This window comes from Scophthalmus maximus, chromosome 8 (assembly GCF_022379125.1).
Source record: "Scophthalmus maximus strain ysfricsl-2021 chromosome 8, ASM2237912v1, whole genome shotgun sequence".
In the NCBI taxonomy this organism is placed as follows: domain Eukaryota; kingdom Metazoa; phylum Chordata; class Actinopteri; order Pleuronectiformes; family Scophthalmidae; genus Scophthalmus; species Scophthalmus maximus.
In genome coordinates, this window is record NC_061522.1 from 10,288,568 (window position 1) to 10,309,071 (window position 20,504).

Genomic DNA, 20,504 nt, shown 5'->3' on the forward strand with positions numbered 1-20,504 from the left:
GAACTGAATAGCAAGTAGTTTCCGAGGGAGGGACTAGAGGAAGGGCAGCAGAAGAGAGGAGAAGTGAGGGGGGGATGGTGGGGGGGGGGGATAGGTTAGAGAGGGTGAGAAAATAAGAGAGTGTTGTGATATGTGAGAGCACAACTGTGGTAAAGAGAAAAAAAAATGTGAGTCAATGGGGTGAGAAGAAGGTTTGAGTATCGTTGATGTTCTTTTGTTTCACCGCAGAACGGAGGAGAGAAAAAAAAGTCGATTCATCACTCACCCGCACACACACACACACACACACACACACACACACACTTACCTCTACATGCATACACAAGCATGACGTGGCTGTTTGTGAAGAGTAAAGCGTCACCGCAACTCATATGCTACACAGAGCAAATACGACACGTTACAGGGACTGAGCTCAATCCGGTTCCCGAACCCGTTGTGAATGCCACCAGACATCATTCCATTTCATCATCACTTTCTCTCTCTGCATTGCATCATCCTCCCCCCCCCAGCCCCGAAAACGGATCAGACGCAACACTGACTTCTCACGAATTAGGGGACTTTCTGTGGGGTAGAGAACGGACAGACAGTAGTGACAGTAGTGAGTACATTTTTTGAATTTCAATTTCAAAAAATAGAAGATCAATTCCATGTGTATCCTCATAGTGTCTCATCCGTATCCAGCATGTCTCACATACTGATTAATGGCTGTGTGTGTCTTGCAGATACAGATGTAGTCTACAACCTCTGCAGTTGAAGTCAAATTTGGGCTATTCTAAAATCACTTTTTAGAATTCATTGTGTGTACATTTGAGTTTGAAACAAACTTCAATGATGTATAAGTGACAAGAAAATTTGTGGACTGGCACACAGGCATCGACCACTTGCCTCAGACTCTGCTTCCCTATTTTCCTTCTTCCGCTCATTGTTCCCAACTGCCACAAAAACCCCAAATGCCTGAGAACACTTGACTATACCGCATGGAGCACGGGCTTCTAAATCAGCGAGGTATGGCTGCAGAGAGTTGCTCAGACACTGACGCTTTTCGGTCCCATCCCGCCTTTCAATATATAAACGTGATGTAATGTTGACTGGGAGGTGTAAGACTCGTCCACTGCACAGGTGCAGAGAGATCAATAGATTCAAATTATACCAACGGTGTGACCGGTGTACGGCTGCCAGCCTTCTGTTATCAACGTGAAGGCTGCGGTTGTCAGAGATATAGTGACGGGGTACAGAGAATGATGTGCATCTTTTTGAGGTTTTTTTTTTTTTTTTTGTAAGCCAGGATAATGATGACTCAAGCTGCTCTTGTGGGCGGGTTGCTGTGTGTGTAGGTGGTACTAATCGGGGATTAGGGTGGTTTGGGAAAAGGAAGAAAAAAGAAAACGGACTCAAGTCCGACAGGAAAACTGAGCCACGAGCGGATCAAATAAAAAACATGGTAATGACAGCATGATAACACAAGCATACCTGCCGCCTGTTGTTGCTCAGCCAGCCGTCGGGAAAGCCACTGTGCGCACACACACACACGCACGCACACACACGCACACACACACACACACGCACACGCACACGCACACACACACACACGCACACAACACTGATATGTTATACAGAGCAGGACAACAGTGTGTTTCCTTGCTGTAATGATCCGTGGTGCGACAACTTCAAAGACTGCTGGAGCTGGCTGAACTGGTAAAAATGATCATGTTCCCCGTCCTTTCATGTGGGCTTTGCCAGTCCAGCCACGCAACGCCACAAGCCACTAACAGAGTTGTTCCTTCTATTAGCTGGGAAACATAAAACCACGGAATATCTGGACATAACGTAAGTGCGCGGCGTGCGGACGGATCAGGGGGGGGGGGTAGGACTCACTGTCACAAACGGGTGATTGGGGATTGATGCCTTTTCAAAGGGCGTTCATCCTCTTCCTTTAGCTGACGTTCAACATGTATTCCTATGGTCACGGCTGCTGATGTCCGACCGAAAATGACATCACCCTTGAAAATATCGGCCGTCGTTTATCACGGCGCCTCGGAAACGGCACAGATTTAAACACTCGGGGAGACATATGAACCCCTCTCTACATCTGATTTATTAAACTGTCGCACAACACCAAAATAAGCACTGATTTGATCACGGACTGATAAATTGATTCAGCTGTGGAAACAAGGACATGCTGCACCACTTATTTACATATGACAGACCCTAATTTATGTGTGTTTGGCAACTCTTGGCCTATTAAAAGGGAGGCCTGGTGCAGCAATATTTCCACATGCTGCACGACAAAAGACAACGTGGCAAGAGCTCTCCCATAGTCCTTGAGATATGATTTATAGAAATGTTGCCTAAATGATGCACATGTTACGAGCGATCACCATATCTGGTCCAAAAAGGTGTTTCCATAAAGAGACCATGCATCTCCATATGGTTTTTTAGTGTAGAATTACAGGAGATAAAACCTTAATGTGCTACACATGCACGCTGCTGCTGATGTGCAATGCGCTCACAGTGGGTGGACACAGCGAGATAAACACTATGTGCATCCACAAGACGCCTGCGATGAAATAAATACTTTTGTGAGGCTTGTAATTGTTGAGGACTCTTTAAGTGGCAATAGGATATGTTGCTTTGAAAGGAAATGAAAGTGCACACCACTGTATATACAGTATCAATACAAACATCTTTGAGAACATACTGTACTCAATTCTCTCAAAGCAAAGGTTTGGGGGGCTTTTTTCTCCTATCCAGAAATCTAAGAAGAGAAATGGTGATAGAAATTGATGAATGAATCTTCCTAGAAGGACATCCACACACACAAAAAAAACAAAAACACTTTATGGTAATTCAGTGTTTGGAAAACCTTGGTCATTTTAATACCAATGTGAGCTCCGCCTGGCAGTGATACTGAGGGAGCAGCATAGGGGCAAGGACAGTGAAAATGTGCCCTTGGACCGGTCAGCCTTATTTCCAGTGCTCTGACAGGGTGAGGACTCTGCTGTGGGTTACCGTCTTCATTATGCATGTTCCATTTGGTACACAAATCTCTGACAGCAGCTGAATGACTGGAATGACTGAATTATGTCGATAGCTAGTCTCCAACTTTAAAACAGAGCAATGCCAAAAGTGCGAAAGGTAGTTAGAAGAGGTAGGCTATGTCCCAATTCAGGGGCCGTCTGAAATTTGAAGACTGATTGCGTCACAGCAGCGTGACTAGGCCACTACCTTTTTAAAAGGCTCTTTCAAACGCGACCTAAAAAAAAAGAGCATCCTTTCATACCCGAGCAACGGAGGATCCGACGAACGGGTCCGAACGGGTCCTAGCGTGTCGCAGGATTCATGTGCGCCGGTGACAAACGTTCCTATACCGTGTGCAACCGCATGCAGCTCCGTTGCTAAGTGACACGGCGTGAGGGCGAAAAAAAGCAGGTGACGCAAATGAGAAAAATTCGCAGTAGACCAGACCGTCTCGTTTTGGTCGACCGTGTCGACACTTTTACATACATCTGCAAATACACAAGCACAAAGGCAGCAGAGATGAAGTGAGGCTAAGAATTTATTTATTTTTTCTCTTGTCAGAGGATTTAGTCTCCATTGTCTGCTGCCAGCGACGGCTCTCCAGGTGCTTATAAAGGGTGCAGTTATGAATCCAGTGGCCTTGTGATGTGATAACAATTGTATTTTTTCGCCTCCACTAAGTAAGACTTGGGGATGTGTCATCATGTAATGGCACATCCCATAGCTCTGCCACACCCTTTGGGATCTAGTTATCTGTACATTGTGCCTGCGGTCAATTCACAGTGTCGTGATATGGCACAGCCTGTAGGAGGACAGATAACAGCAGCTTTGTTGATTTGTAGCGATGACTTATCTGGGTTGTAACTTAGATCTAAACTAGCTGGCCACTTTCATGTGACGGACGCAGTGAATTGGATATGAGGGACACAAACTACTCTGCCGCAACCAAAAAGGGGCGACTGTAAGTTTTTTGTTTGCAGTGCACATTTCCCCTAATGTTGGCTGAAGTCTCTCGGATGCAAATTCCCAGTGAGGATTCCGGTAAAGGGCAGCACGGCGCTGCTGTGGTTGTCACTGCCGCCTCGCAGCAGGAAGGCTCCGCGTGGAGCTTGTGTGTTCCCCTGCGTGGCTATTCTCAGAGCACGGCGGGTTCCCTGAAGACCAGAGATTCTAACTTGCCCATAGGTGCGAATGGTTGTTTGTGTCTGTGCGCTGGCCCTGTGATAAGACCGGTGACCTGTCCAGGATGCACCCTCCGCTGGGATAAGCTCCAGGTCTCCTGTGACCCTCGGAGGATTAGTGGTACAGATAATGGATGGCTGGATAGATTATTGTCAAAATTCATAGTGTGATCTTTTTTTTCCCCCCCTAAATGTAATGGTCACTAAATGTAGCGAGAAAACAAGGTTAAGTCTATCAGTAATTATCCTTTTGAAGCTAACAGAGCGGCAAAACTGTTGAGATGCAAAGTGACAAAAATAGATTTAAAAAAAACTGTGATAGACAGTGCAAAAGCTAATACATATGAAGATCAACTGTAGTCAAACAAAACAAAAAAAAATCACAGAATCCAGCTAGAATGTATAACCTGCTGATATGATATAGTCTGTGTTTAATTTGTCTGAAATGTAGTTTCATTATCTTGTGAATCACACTAAAGGTGTTACCAGAGACATTGGTTTGGAAATACAATAGAGAGTCACAGTTCCAAACAGACACTTGGTGACAGTTCAAAATGAGATTTTTTTTAATATATATATATATATATATATATATATATATATATATATATATATTTTTTTTTTTTTTTTTTTGGGGGGGGGTAATTCATGATAAATAATTCAATATTGTCCCCCTGCAAACTGTAAGAAAATAGAACCGTCATATTTTTAGGACTTACTTGTGCAAGGCAGTCGAAGGGAATAATGCAACGCCTGTAAGACCGCTATGCATATTGAACGAATGCAGCCCACACAGCGGTGGTCCACACAGTGCTACACATGGGCGGCGCCAGGGGGTACACGAAGAATTTTGTGAGAAAAAAAAAATGTAAAGAAAGACCATGCTGCCATATAGCAACGGCAGCGGAAAAATCCTGGCGCTGTCCATGGTGCTACATACCACAACTAAAGCACCGATATTTCACATCAACGATTTTAGCAGAGACACAAAAGACAAGACGGCTCAGTAATGAATGGCCGGCTCTTTGGTTTACCTCCTCGTCAACAAACACAAGCTGAGAGTGGAATTCTTTTTTCCGTCTGTCCCTGTTGATGAGGTGGCCATCAAATTGAGTACATAGCCAGAGCAAGCCTGCCACTCCAGTTGGAGTGACAATGTGTTCCGTACGCCGTGGCAGGTTTCTGTCCAGGATGATTTCTGTACAGTTTATCTTTCAATGTCACTGTCCGGGGACCGTCGGGACTCAACACTCGTCTTGTTGGCCTGTGAACATGTTTAACATGTAACCATTTTACTCGTCATGCAAAAAGCACAGACCAAAAATAAATTACTTCATTTCATTTCATATATTTGCCAAATACCATTCTCTGACAAACAAAGCTACCATTTTAATGTTGCCTTGTTGAGGACAAACGTGCTTTTTGGTAAGAAGGCTGTTGTATAATTGTAATTGTTAGTGTCTAGTTTAAGTCCCTCTAAAAACCTCCTTCGTCATCATCCATCCGTTCCTCGATAATTATACTGCTCACATCTGGTTCTTGCCATTCTAATGTTAATGGCACTCTTCCATCTTTTTTTTTTCCAGCTAACCCTGGCCCCTGTGCAAGTGTACGCTGCACAAATCTACCATGATGTGTACCCCAAAACAGCCATGGTAAGTACACGCACGCACGCACACACACACGCTACCAATTCCAACTTGCCAGTAAAACAATCTGGATGATATGTATGTATATATGTATACCAACTGTTACCACATGACTTATTTTAAATCCATAGTTTTTCAAAGCTTTTAAAAAAATACTTTTTATGCTGTGTCCTGTAAATGACGAGCTCAAAATATAAATCAACCTCCTAAGCTGATTTTGCACTCAGCCACAATGGTTCAAGGGCTGGAATTAAAATGTCCTGCCCTTGCTCATGTAGATTTTTTTCACAGGTAGCCTTGTTTCATCACACAGGCATGTTGGGTAATAGGGACGGCTCTGAGGACTGAGGCACAACTTTAACAACCCCCTTGAGTTATGCAAAGGTGTTGTGGGGATTCCCTCGGTGGAATCCCACAACATCCCTCCTTTGTTCTGACTTCTATGTGAGCCAGACATTTGTTAATGGCTTTGCACGTATCATCCTCTGAAATAAAATTTAAAAAAGCACCTAAATACCCAAGTAGTCTACATCTGTAATAGACAACAACACCCGGAGTAAATGATTCACAAGGTCTAAAAGCTTCTCCGTCTGCTGTTACTTGCACATTGTGGTTCCTGTGGTTCCACCGTGCGTGTGTGACAAACTGTGTGATGTAGTTACATAAGATACTACCTGGACTGAACGCAGCCAGAATTAGCTGAAGCTGGTATCTTCCAAAGACTTTTGAATAAACGCTCGATACTGGACACTGCATACTATCTGTGTTGTCAAATCATAATTATAAGTAATTAATAAGTACATAATCTGAAAAATTGACAGACATAATGAACATAAAAAAACAGTGATCACATCCCATGACTAATGTGAGATAAGATGGAACATAAAACCCTCCGGACGACAATAAAATAAATCAAAATAGATTAATAGAGTTTTGAATGAGCTGAAGTCTCTCAGTGTTTTTCGTTTCCTTTTCAGGAGGTTGTTGGAGTTTGAAAAAAGGGCTCGGGCCAGTTTTCCATCATTGTTTTGATTTTAAAATGGTCCCACATTGGTCAAAGGTGGAAATCTTTGACCAATGTGGGACGCGGATGTGAATGTAAAATAACACTGAAACTTGTGTCCCCAGATTCAATCCAGGCAGTTGACATATACAGTAATTTATATAAAGTATTTTAACAAACAGTAGCATGGACGCGTATACACACATCTGCACTCATCCTAAAAAAAAAAAAAGCGCACTCGCACACTTTGGTGGCAGATTATAGTGTTCAACCACTAAGTGTCATTTTCATCAAGTGCTAAAAGAGTTAATGCAACGACTGGTTTCTTCTCCCTATGTGACCCATCGTCTCTGCCTTTGCTGTGACAAAGCAAAGCAAAGGCATTCAGGGATGCAGCTTATTTTATCCTTTTTTTTTCTTTCGTTCTTATCAAGAATTCCCCTAAAGGGACTGAAGCCAGCAGTGCATTTATCCTACAAACTATTGTCTGACACAGCTCGTCATGTCTCTGCGCCACTAAAACTCCGCTGCCTCCGAAAACCATTAAAAACACATGAAAGAGCCATACGTTGACATCAAGCATAGTTTATTCCGAAGCAACTCCGATATGCATTTTTCTTCTTATTTTCTTGGAGTAGCTCCTTGTCGGGCTCGAGGCGCACGGTTGCTGTGTTTACACTGCTTTGCTCGTTTGATGAGCCGGGAGGAAAGACACCCTGCACCTCAGGCTTTGGAAGAAATATGTCTGTGCATGTTTATAAAACGTGCCCGGGTGCAAGAAAATGAGAGACGGCAATCGGTAGTTTCTCACCGTATTTTTAGAGAGACCTCATTTACAAACATTGCGTACCCACTTTCCATGCAGGAGCTGAGGATTTGCCGGTGACCCTTGCATAAGCCTTTTTGATGAAATGTTACTATCAAGTCTTCGAGCCCTCAATCATCAACCTCCCCCATTGATGTTCAAAACAAATAATTTCCCAGTCCGAACAGGTTATCTGTTGCTTTTGCAAAGACGCCTCTCACTATTTACAATTAAATTCCCATTTTCCCCTCAATTCAAGACAATCACAGGTAAGCGGAATGAATGGCAGTGTCAGTGGGTTTTCTTTGACTAGATAGAGCAGAAGTGTTGCGTTACCACGTGTAATCCATGGATCTGTTCTGTGTCCCAGTATAAGCCATGCCAGTGTGACAGTAAACCGGCATGCACAGTAGCAGAATTTCTTGAAGTGGATCAGCTAAATTCGTTTTAACGTGTCCACCTATGCTTTTTCTTCGGTGAAAAAGAGGCCTGTGCCAAACACATCACACATGGTACATCTTGGTGCATCGGGGCATCACACGTAATCCGGCAATTGATTGTGCAGACGGTGAAACCCCAAATGTGAACGCCGTGCTTATGGGCATTCGATACTGAAAGTGTCTCATGTTTTTCCAACGTTTGATTGTTATATCTCATATAGAGAAAACCTATACCACGGCTAAGTTCAATATGAAAAAATCAAATCAGTCAAATCAATCAAAATTTATTTAAAATCTTTAACATTTTATCTTAGTCAAATGTTTGTGAACTTCTGGGATCTTCATATTAACAGTATTGATTGATCAAGATCAGTTGGAGGTTTTAGATCAGAAGAGTGTTGAAAACTGTTAAATAATCTGGCTGAATTAAGTCCTAAAAATGAACATGCTTGACGGAAGCAAACTAAACACACATGCTATTACTGCAAGAACATTACTAACGCGCTGATTTTCGAGTAACACAATTCAACTGATTTCAATTCATCTACAACCTCACACGTCAAAGAGTGAAACAAGGATGTTGACGTGTGTCCAACAAGGTTCACCTGTCCCTTGCTCTACTGCACTCCGCTGGGCTTTTATTTAAATTGTTCGGTATTCTCGTCTTACCTTGCCGTAAGGACACTCAGCATAGAGCCACAAGTAATTTTCAGGCTACATTTACAAGCGTTTCAGCCTTTTGCATCAGAGACTCTGTTCGCTGTGTTCTGCTCCGCTTCATCCCTACATGAGTGAGGTCAGTGGACACATGAAGGATGCGGAGGCTTGTTTGGCTCTGAATGAGGCAATAGTAGTCCGGGTTATCAAAAGTGAGGGCACGCTGTTCAAGAGAGCTGGGTTTTTGAAAATAGGCCTTGGTGACTCGCAGTGGGAATCCTGCGTCATCTGACAGCAGAACAAAGTCCCTTTGGCAGACAGAGCCTAGTCCCGGGCCATGTTTGATGTGGTCTCTGAAGCCAAACACATTAGAGTCAGAACACAGCTGGATGAAGAAGCACGCTAAGTAAAAATGTTGAGACATGCAATTGAATTAAAGACTGAAAGCAGAAAAACCAACGCGCGACAACCCGACAAATTAAGAGCTGGCTGTGGCAGGTAGCTGTGAATTTCTACCTGCTACGGTGCCCGGTGAAGAATTCTGATTACTTTTGGTTTCTCTATGTAAGCATCTCCAACAATGACAGTGTGTTTTGACAGTGCAAGATCCCTGTCTGGCTCACCCTCTCATCCGTCCATCTGTCTACAGATGTGATAGACAGTGTTCTTTCTGCTGTTCAATATTATCACCGCTGATAAAAAAAAAAACATGTGCATGGTTTACTCAAACTCAGTCTATGCAACTTCATAATCAGTGATATACTGTGTCCGATATCATCTCATGTGCTTTACAAGTACTGCATTTCCTTTTGCTGTATGTCTGTTTATTTGTATGTTTGACAGTTCACGCTGTTAATCTGACTCCTGTGGACCATTTGACTTGACTCATTTGTCTGTGTACAGTTGATTTTCACTGATCCTGTCGGTCTGTTATCCATCTGTACTGTCTTCAGCCCTTTGTTTTTTCCCCCATTATAACTACAGTTCTTCTCTCCTTTCTTGCATCTCTCCTTTGCTTCTTTTTTACCCTTCCGAGCCTTTTCGAGGTAAACGGTGATGTACACAGTTTAAAAAGGCCTTACATTTCATGCAAATACATACGGAGTGAACACATACTGCAACCGCCCAGGTCCTCGAAATAGCTCCCCAGAGAAAAAAATGGGTCAAGAGGTGCAGGTGCTCTTTAACCCGCAGCATTAGAATGGGACTAGATGTTAGTGTCAAACGTGGAGGTTTCAGTATCTCAGATGCAGCCGCCCACCTGACATCTCTTTCAACACTACGTTGAGTTTATGGAGAATAGTTAAAGATAAAGAAATGAAAAGGAAAAAATAGCGAGGAGGAGTTCTAAAGACAGAACACCAAGCCAATTAAATAGAAGGACACCATGTTCATACTGTAAAGGGAGGCCACGAATACACCAAGCAGCTCCATGCAACTGGATAGGACCCCTCCTGGAAGCATGGGCAATTCATCAGACCTTGAACTAAGATGCTGAGAACAAGAGCACAAGGCTTTAGATAGATAGAACGGTACTTTATTTATCCCAAGCTGGGAAATTCCGGTGCCGGCACATGCTCACTGAACTTGGACAATTAAAAAGAGAGACATTTTAGTCAAAAATAATTGCCATTAAAACTAAATATTAGGGGTCTGAAGAAATGTGATCGAGTCATTTGTAGTTTTTAAGAAAACAAACAAAAAGCATTTTTTTTCATTTTCATTAATCCCTTGCTGTAATAAAATAACTTTTGCAAACTCGAATACAACAAACCAAATCCAAAGCGCCTGTATAGTTCAGAATATGTCAGACAATGAATGAAGAACAACTCAACGTTCCATGTTGTAAGAATATAGGCTGAGTCCATCCCGAGGCCGGCCACCATTGCTTCATTGGGATTCTATAGAAGTGACGATGTTAAAGTCTCATCTTGAAGTGGCAAAGCCTCTTAACGTACGCACACTAGAAAGCTCTGCTTTTGCAAACAACATTGACAAACTGGCATCTAAGAAGCCAGACTGTCTCAGAACCTGAGGATGGCACGGAGTTGACGAGGGAATTCACTTGAAGTTGTAAAGTTTTAAACATGGTTTCATCATGGCAGCTCAAGTTACACGGTGCAGAGCATTATCTTGTTTTGGAAGGGAAAACTACAAGCAATTTCAAATCACGCTGCCTCCAAAAGCCGCCCACAGATTTACTGGCACACACACTTTTCCCTATCCCATCAATGCTACATACTCTCTACCCTTCATGGCGTTTACAAATAGATTCTTAATTCTTCTTTTTTTCATTGTATTTTGTGATGTACACACAGTGGTGCATGCACAACCTCATCCTCCAAAGCATCTGAGGTCTCCTGGGCTCACCATGGAACGTTCCCCCAAGTTAAAGCCTCAGACATACATGAGGATGGCGTTACATTGATTTTTTTCTTCCTGTTTACTGAAGCACATTCTGCATCACACAAAAACATGCTTCGAGGAGCTGTAACCCATAGTGAAAAGCACATTTCCCAAGTCACATGCCCCGATGAACATTATGATGGCAACGTTTTTTTATTCTGTTTTGTTTAACCCAGCAGCAGTTAGTGCAAACAAAAGACAATGAGAGACTAACATTTTTTTAATATATATTTTGTAGGAAACTGATTGCATAACACAAACTTTCACTGGGTTACTGACTTTAGTAATTTACATTTTGAAGATGTATATCTGAGATGGGTCTATGACGGTGCTAATTTGTGATGCCCACGTCCATCTTAATTTATCTTTGAGCACATTTCTTCTAATTCTCAGTTCATCCGCGGGCTGATGGTTATGTAACAGGATTATGTCATCGGAAATACAAAAAAACGGAAATAAACAAGCCTAATAATAACTCGCTGTCCACTTGTGACCCTTGTTAAGTGAGAGAACACTTTGTCTGCTGGAGGTTGCGGAGCAAAAAAATATTTCATGCTGTTCCCTGCCCACACCACTGACAGCCACTCTATGGCGCAAGTGTCACGACTGACCCCCACCATATTCCTCTCCCAGCTGTCCATCAACATTATCTCTGCAGTGGACCAATTAGTTATCATCTGGCAAGTTTTGTTGGGCTCACACAGACAGACGTGCTCTGATTCAGCAAATGTTTTGAATAATGGGCCTGTAATCATATAAGCTGATCATTCTGAGTCTTATTTGATCCCCTCAAATCAATTAGGTCTGTTGACAATACTCCATAACCTCCACCTCCTATTTAACATAGCCAAGATGTCAAATAAAAAATATCTCAATTAACAGGACATTCGATTACATTTTAGAGATCCAAAATACATTGTTAATGTCTGGCTACTCGGTAATGTGAGTTAGCAAAACTAGTCCAGACCTTCATTGTATCAAACTTGTTTTGACCCATTTGACTGCTTGTCAATTGTGGATCATGGGACAGTCAGATGTGGGACAACAGGAGCGTAAAAGTAGTGGTTAGATGCAAAGCCAGCTCCGGAAAATGTTCTGACGGTCACAATTTGAAATCATATCATTTAAAATTTCTTCACATGTATTGTACTTAACTTTACTAATTTGTTATGCACTTTTTCCAGATTGATTACTCTGGCTGGACAAAAAAAATACATTTTCCGTATACCAACACTGAACAGCAACTTTACTTATTGATACATACAATTTATGTACTTAAATATATATATATATATATATATATATATATATATATATATATATATATATATATATATATATATATATATATGAAAGTTATTCAGAGTCATGTTAACATTCAGAAGCAATGAAGCAATTATCACGGCACAGATGACTTGCATCAACCCAAACTTTTTGGTGAAACCTCAACGTCATTATCAGATACTACTTACTTAATGCACAGACGTCAATTCAACATTAAACATGAAAGAAAAACAAACACTCCTTCTAATCCAAAAAAAGCCAAATTTAATGGCAGGAGTTTTTGTTTTATATGGAAGTCAATGAGTCACACTCATACATGAATGTGACTCATCTAAACCAAAAGCCTGTGATTTAAACTTAAAGGGGGAAAAAAGTATATAAAGAGGTTATTTGGTAAAATAAATGATTATCTTCCTCTGCCGTCAATCTGTAATACTGTCAAATCTGTTTGTATGACGGTGCTCATGTGAGAAATGTCACTGGGCACATTGGTTTCACGCTCCCACACACACACGCGGTCATACGCTGCACCTCACACTCGTGCCGACTTTAACTCCAAAGCCAAGAGCCAAAGCTCTTACAGTCTTAAAACTGATGGTCTGGATACTCTCATCTCCTGTTCGCTGTGTCAAGTCATTACAGCGCAGCAAGTCTTTAACTGATGGTGTAGTCATCCATTACAGCTAACAGGGGATATGGCAAAGGCGAAGCAGAGGTGATTCCGACTTCAAGATGTCCGGATCATGTAAAGGGCAATTTTTCATCCTTCTCCTTTGCTGCTCAATGGATCTTTGTCGCTGTCAAACCTTCAATGAGTACTTCACAATAAAATTTCAGGAATAGCATAGTGGTTAGAGAGCGAGTATACTTATCAGCTTACTGGGTAAGGATTGACTTGTTTGATTCACATCATACCTAATATACTTATATAAGTTGTGTGACGCCAGGAAGGGTCAGAGCAACGTAAAGTGATCGTGGTTCCTTGGTATAATTATTGAAATCAAATTCCCACCCCTCATAAAAGCAAGCCACTCGTCATCATCTTCTGTCCTAATCCTAATTACTTCAAATTGAGTTACCGGTATAGGATCAACTTCATATTGACCATAAAAAGCAACACCACTTATGCAGAGGCATGTTATCATGTTTCGCTCCATTTGGTGCGGACGAGGGTTCAATCTCCACCAGGACAACGTCCTTAACATGATTCAATGCATTGTGTTAACTTCTCTTCACTGTCCGCAGATATATTTAGAATATTTATACATATTAAGGAATACTGAAAAGGAAAAAAAAAGGAATATTGTTGGAAGATGAGTATTAAAGAGTTGACACAGTTATATGATCTGTGGAAACAACTCAACTCCCATTTTGCTTCCACTCAGTAAAGAGCTGTAGAGTTTTCAAGGGACCTAGTTCCAAAGTAATGTACATGATAATGTATACCATGATCTTTTATTTAAGTCTTAAATAAAATGCATAATCAATACTAGTTATTAGAACTGCACACAGTTCCCTGCAAGCAGTAATAGACCCATACATAACATGTCAGCAAGTTAAGAGTCAGTGTCAAGACAGAAACAAACAACAGCTGTAACTCCTTCGCAAAGGAAAATCAATTGGCATTGATGATTGCAATAACAACATCTTGTAAATGTTTCTATAAGTGGACTTTGTTCTACTGCATTAAAACATGTTTTGTTTCGATACGTTTCAGTTACTACACGTGGATTACAAAGGGGGCATAATTATAATAGTTTTTTTACTAAATGAACATCATGGTACTTGGAACTCGATATACAGGCCATAAACTCCTCAGGAAAATGTTTACTGATGTAATAAATTATTTTCTCATATACTTCTATAGAAACTGACTTTTTTTTTGCAACCAGTGGAGTCGCCCCCTGCTGGTCATTACAGAAAATTCAGGCTTCAGGCACATCTGCATTGGCTTCACTTGCCTGAGCTGGCGACTATGTCCATTTTCATATGCAGTTTATGGTTCAAGCCCTTCTTTTTTTCTACTCTAACTTCCAATAAAAAAAAAAATCATAATGATAGAAAACACAGAACAAGAAAGTTTGACAAAAATGCAATAGACTGCAAGAGAATAAAAGACCAGATGGTCAGAAAGTTGGCTGGTATGAGGAATGTGAGGGGCTGTCACAGCTCAATGTCTCTGGAAATCAATGGGAGAGCAGTGACGAGGCCAGGCCTCAATTCCAGCGAAAAACAAGGCAAGAGCAGAGCTACACAAAGAATATTAGTGTTTTAGTTTCATGATGATATTATGTGGCAAGCAATTACATCTGTATTCAGAATGGATAGCCTATAGCTATAATTGACAATGGCATACAAAGCCAGGCTACAGGACAGTGTGATTAAATGTGGAATGTCATGCTCCAGTCTTGACTCATTACACTCTCGCCTTTATGTTTAGGAAGGCTAAACAATGAATATTAATAGACTCAGATTGAGTCATCACACAAGGCATTACAATGTATACACACAATACAAGTTATAACTGTAATCATAAGGCATACATCATTTCTGGAATTAATTATTTTCATGTTTTCTCATGTTCATGATGTTGAAAGAGAGGACGATCATTTTCAGTTATAATATTTCTCCTTGTGTTTTTTTTTTTTCTTCTCTTCTATATGTGGCCTCTTTTGATTGTTAATGTGCATGAAAAAGGGTTCTCTGCTCCAGGACTGGAACTAATTAAGGACTCACGTTCTTCCAATGGACAAATGTTATTTTGCAACTCTGAAATAAAAAATAAAAAATGCTTTCTCACAGCAACGTCAAAAGGAGGCAGACATAATACGGCCCAATTCATTACAGTCAGTGAAGGAGGGAGGGAGGTAGAGAGGCAGAGAGAGAGAGAGAGAGAGAGAGAGAGAGAGAGAGAGAGAGAGAGGAGGGTAGAGAGATGGGGGGGGGGGGGGTGTTCATTAAAGCTCCTGGTTTAAGCCCAGCCCATTCTGAATATGTAAATTTCCCAGGCACAGAGGAAAAAAAAAACAGAGCAAGAGAAAAGAGAGACGGAGACGGCGAGGAAGAGGAGGGGGAGCAGCATGAGCAAGTGAGTGAGCGATCAAGGGAAAGAGAGCGAGAGAGTGAGGGAAAGAGAGCGAGGACTCTGAATTGTGAGTGGCTTACGACACTCAGTGAACAGAAGGCGCTTCTGCATGCGCTGTCAGTGTACTGGTCTGCTGCAAGGGACTGCGCGCTCCTCTGCTTCCCCACATTTGCCGCCCTGCCTGCCCACCAGCACCAGCCCTCAGCAGCCTCTTCCAGCTGGCGGAGAAGAGCACCCGGAGAGCGAGGGACTGAGCGACTCCTGCGAGCTACGAGGGGGGGGGGATGCAAGCGGCGTCCTAACCGAGAAGAGCCACTGCGATGACACGGAATACTGTTACACAAGAAAACAGTGAACAGGGTTCACCTCTTTAAATCCTTTTTTTTTTCTTCTCTCTCTCCCTTGTATCCGTCACTGAAAGCATGATTACCCGCTTCAATGGATTTAATTTAATTTTTTTATTGTCCTGAGATGGACAATGATATGTGCTGACAGATCTGCTGAAACTTAAGCAGGAAGAGGAGGAGAAAAGAGCAAAAAAAAAAAGACATTTAAAAAATATTTTTCCTCGGTCTTTTTTTCTTTCCCTGGTTGTCTCTTCTCCGCTCTCTGATCATTGCAGCAGAGGACTGCGGAGGAGCTAAAGAGACAGAGCTCATGCATACAGACAGGGGAACTTGCACTTCCTACCATCTCGCTGAAAGCTACTTGAATTCCTTCTCTTTCTGGCTCTTTCACTTGAGGAGAACTAAGACATTGTAAGCCTGCCAAGGATCTGGTGTCCACTGAAAAGAGAGAAGGGAGGGGGTGGGGGGAATTTGTACCACAGTGGGGTCTTTTTTAGATTCGCACATAATTAGTGTTGGGGCACAAAGCGAGAGGCTGAATGGAGATTGTCAGCTTTTGGATAGGGGTGAGTAGGAATCTTTTCAAATAAGATCTGTCAGTGGGGACATTTTTTTTGGTCGTCCTCTTTACTCTCCACTGCTTGATATCTAACATAAGCACATAAGCTCTATCCTTTGTATTTTTTTTTTGGACAAGGATTCCCTTGTTTGATTAAAAAGAATATATGTTTTCAAACAATTAAATAAGATGTAATAAATATGATGTGAAGGTGCAAAAACAATATCCAGAGTGGTTCAATGGACATTTTCTCAGTGGCATCCCTGGATATTTATGCTAATGGATTTCCTTCTAATTGGTCTGTACCTAAAGTGGCCACTGAAGAAGCCCCCTGGGTTGATACTGTGTTCACTGGGCATTTTTCTAAGAACGGTCCCCTTGGTAGAGGGGGTTTGTCCAAGGCTGTGCCGCTGCGACAGCAAGCTGCTGTACTGCGAGGGGCTCAACCTCACAGACATTCCCCGCAATCTGAGCAGTGCCATGGGCCTGTCCATGAGAGAGAACAACTTGACGGAGCTGCGTGATGGCCAACTGGCCGGTTTGTCACAGCTCACCTGGCTCTACTTAGATCACAACAACATTGACATTGTAGATGAGGCTGCATTTGACAGGCTAAGACGAGTGAAGGAGTTAGACCTGAGCAGCAACCGGATTGAGAGTCTGCCAAACGGTACCTTTAGGCCCCTCCCAAACCTGCGTATTCTGGACCTCTCATACAACAGGCTGCAGGCACTGGAGCCCGACCTGTTCCACGGCCTTAGAAAGCTCACCAACTTGCATTTACGTTACAATGCTCTCAAATTTGTGCCAGTGCGGATTTTTCAAGACTGCCGGAGCATGCAGTTTCTGGACTTGGGATACAACCAACTGCAGAGCCTGGCTCGAAACTCCTTTGCTGGCCTCTTCAAGTTGACTGAGTTGCATCTTGAGCACAATGAGCTGGTTAAAGTCAACCTTGCCCACTTCCCTCGCCTCATCTCTTTACGCACTCTATACATGCACAACAATCGTGCCACTATTGTTGTCAATACCCTGGACTGGACATGGCAGTTTTTAGAGAAGATTGACCTGTCTGCAAATGAAATTGAGTACATCGAGCCACATATTTTTGAGAGTGCACCCAACCTCAAGGTTCTAATGCTTGACTCCAATCGTTTGACCTCTGTGGACCAGCGTATCCTGGATTCATGGTCATCTCTGGGCAGCATTACCCTGGCAGGGAATGACTGGGAGTGCAGTCGCAACGTGTGTGCCTTGGCCTCTTGGCTGAGTGCCTTCCGAGGCCAGCGTGACAATTCCCTGCTGTGTTCAAGCCCCGACACAGCACAGGGCGAGGATGTGTTGGATGCTGTCTATGCTTTTCAGCTATGCGAGGATCCCCCAATGGAGGTAACTACAGCAGGCCTGTACACCGCTACGAGGGATCTGGCCCAGGGTGGCTCCGTGTTTCTGGGCCCATTTACTCAAAACCCTTATGACGGTGAGGGTAGTGAAGTGGTCACAAGTTCCTTCACCGTCACTGTGGGCCATGATGACCTGGAGAGCACCATGCAGATTCATAAGGTGGTGACTGGCACCATGGCACTCATCTTTTCCTTTCTCATCATAGTGCTCATGCTGTACGTAGCATGGAAGTGCTTTCCAGCCGGAATAAGACAGCTGAGGCAGTGCTTCAGCAGTCAGCGTCGTAAGCAGAAGCAAAAGCAAAGCATGCAGCAGATGGCTGCAATTTCTACTCCGGAGTATTATGTTGACTATAAACCTAACCACATTGAGGGAGCTCTGGTAATCATCAATGAATATGGCTCTTGCACTTGCCAACAACAACCTTCTCGGGAATGTGAGGTGTGACCCTGCTTTGTGAGTACGTCTTTAGCTGTGATTGTCTGGATATACAGTAAATCCCTTTTTTTGGATACACTGGGGAGGGGAATATTGCAGGACAGAAGGATTAAAGGGATCTTTTGGACATTTTTTACACAGCATCTCACTGTGATGTGGAAGGAGTGTGCTTTATGCAGCTGACTATTTCAAGGTGGATTTACTGCTACTGCTATCCTCTCCTGATTTGAGGCCACGGGGCATAACGGGCACCTGACTCTTGGACCTGCTGATGCTGTACGGAAAGGAGAGGAATATATCATGGGAAATGAGGCCTTTTCCTCATGGATGGATACTTGAGCTTTAATGTGACTTTCTACTTCAGGACATATAATTATTGTTTGAAAACAAACTGGGGACATATACATGAAGAAAAAAGAAAAACAATCCCATTTGTATTATGGTTAATGGAATATTTGACAAGCATCTAAAATATAAAAAAAAACATGTTTAAGTTGGATTAAAAATGTACAAATATAAGTATGTGTAAAATATGTTAAAAGAAGAACTGCAAGTGTGGACAAAAAATGATACAAGATAATCTATTTCTTTTGTAAACTACAAAAAATGTTTAAATAAATGAATTGCTATTCACAGTAAACTCATTTGTACGTGAGCAGCCTGTCAGAGAGGAAGAATGACAATAGACACTCAACGTGCGCTCATGGACTGGAGATCCATGTCTCTGCAGAACCAAAAAATAAAATGAAATACAGAAAAAAAAATGAAACAAACAGAGGGATATATGCATCTCATCTCCAATGTAAAATCCATGGTCCGAATTTTAGATCTCTTCTCTGTTTTAACTATCATATTTGTTGTTTTATCATCCACTGTGTTGGCTCGCTATCAGTGTAGTTTCTTTCCCCCCTTCCCATTGCCTGTGTGTGAATAGATTCAAATGGTCTATTTCATCTTTATCACTAAGCATATTTTCATATTATTATATCACTATTTGTGTACCATCCAAGTAAAGAAAGCAGAGTGTCTAAGATCCAAAGCTATGTCGCTCATTGTTTCTCCCGCTATGGCGTTCACAGAGGGGTGATTCCTCCTTGCAGTCAAGCACACCGAAGACAACGATCATTGAAATCATGCTTCGTTAAATCTGAACATGAATTGAACAGTGTCAGAACTACTAAGGCAATGATCCACCAGCTTAAAGGATGTTGCACTTAACAATATTCTTCATTGTGTTTTTGTGTGATGTAAAATGTTTGTTGAATACAAGGCTATCTTGGGGTCTCTCTCTCTCTCGACATATACAGAATATATATATATATGTGTGTGTGTGTGTGTAGAGAGAGAGAGCGAGAGAGAGATGTATAGATGTTCTTCTGGTGTTAATTGTGTAAATTAGTGCACTGACACTGACATGAGCAGTGCGTTATGTGAGGGGGCGGGGAAGTGAATGTGAGGGAGATGGAGGATCACTACAACATCAGAAAGAGGGTACAGACTGCTCTCTAGTGTGCATATTCTTATACTGTGGCTGCGTTTCACCTGTTCTGCACCATATTCTGGCAACTTCCACAGCAGGGGCAAAATCAGTACGGCGAATCTGCAGCAGCTTTTCTGAAAAATTATTCAGTGCATCGATTTGCATCTTTTTTTTGTGTTATTTTGCGATAAATTAAGATAATGTTTACAACTTGTGAGTCAGCAGGAATAAAAAAAGAAAATGTTGCAAGAATTCATTGACAATCATTACATAGTTCCAAAAAGATTAAAAAAGTTATATCTTCAAAATTGTCAGTGACCTTGTACATACAACTGTTGTTCTGGTGTTTTTTGAGCAGTGTGAAACAAAGGGTCAGAGAAACAGGTAAGACTTTGTTTGGTTCTCACGTGGTTAGATTTGGCTGATACAGAGCCTCCGAATGAGCTCCGCCTCCAAACAAGTGCTAAGGATTTACGGTCCCTAATATCTCTGAAAACAATTGTTTTGCTAGGGTTGCGGTTTGATTCTAATTGAACTGGGCTACTTATAAGTGGTTCTGATATTGTATATGAACAAAAAATGGCAACAATTAATACAAACAGGCACATTTCTTGTACAATATTTTGTAGAGACACTGCAAGGATTGGGTAAAATTGCAACCACTTGAAAATAAATGATTCAATTTGAGTCAATTCTTGAAATCACAGGATTTCCAAATCCCAGAGGGACTGACCCAGTGAGCCGCTGG

General features: G+C 42.1%; 2 protein-coding genes across 7 annotated transcripts in view; one reads left to right on the plus strand and one right to left on the minus strand.

Annotated features, from left to right (window-relative positions):
- ctnna2 (catenin (cadherin-associated protein), alpha 2) overlaps positions 1–20,504 on the minus strand; it is a 301,922-nt gene that overhangs the window by 86,471 nt on the left and 194,947 nt on the right. The window lies entirely within an intron of this gene.
- lrrtm1 (leucine rich repeat transmembrane neuronal 1) lies at positions 15,496–20,001 on the plus strand. Its single transcript, XM_035637496.2, has one exon. It carries the CDS (start codon positions 16,708–16,710, stop codon positions 18,283–18,285), a length of 1,578 nt encoding a protein of 525 aa, XP_035493389.1. The 5' UTR covers positions 15,496–16,707; the 3' UTR covers positions 18,286–20,001.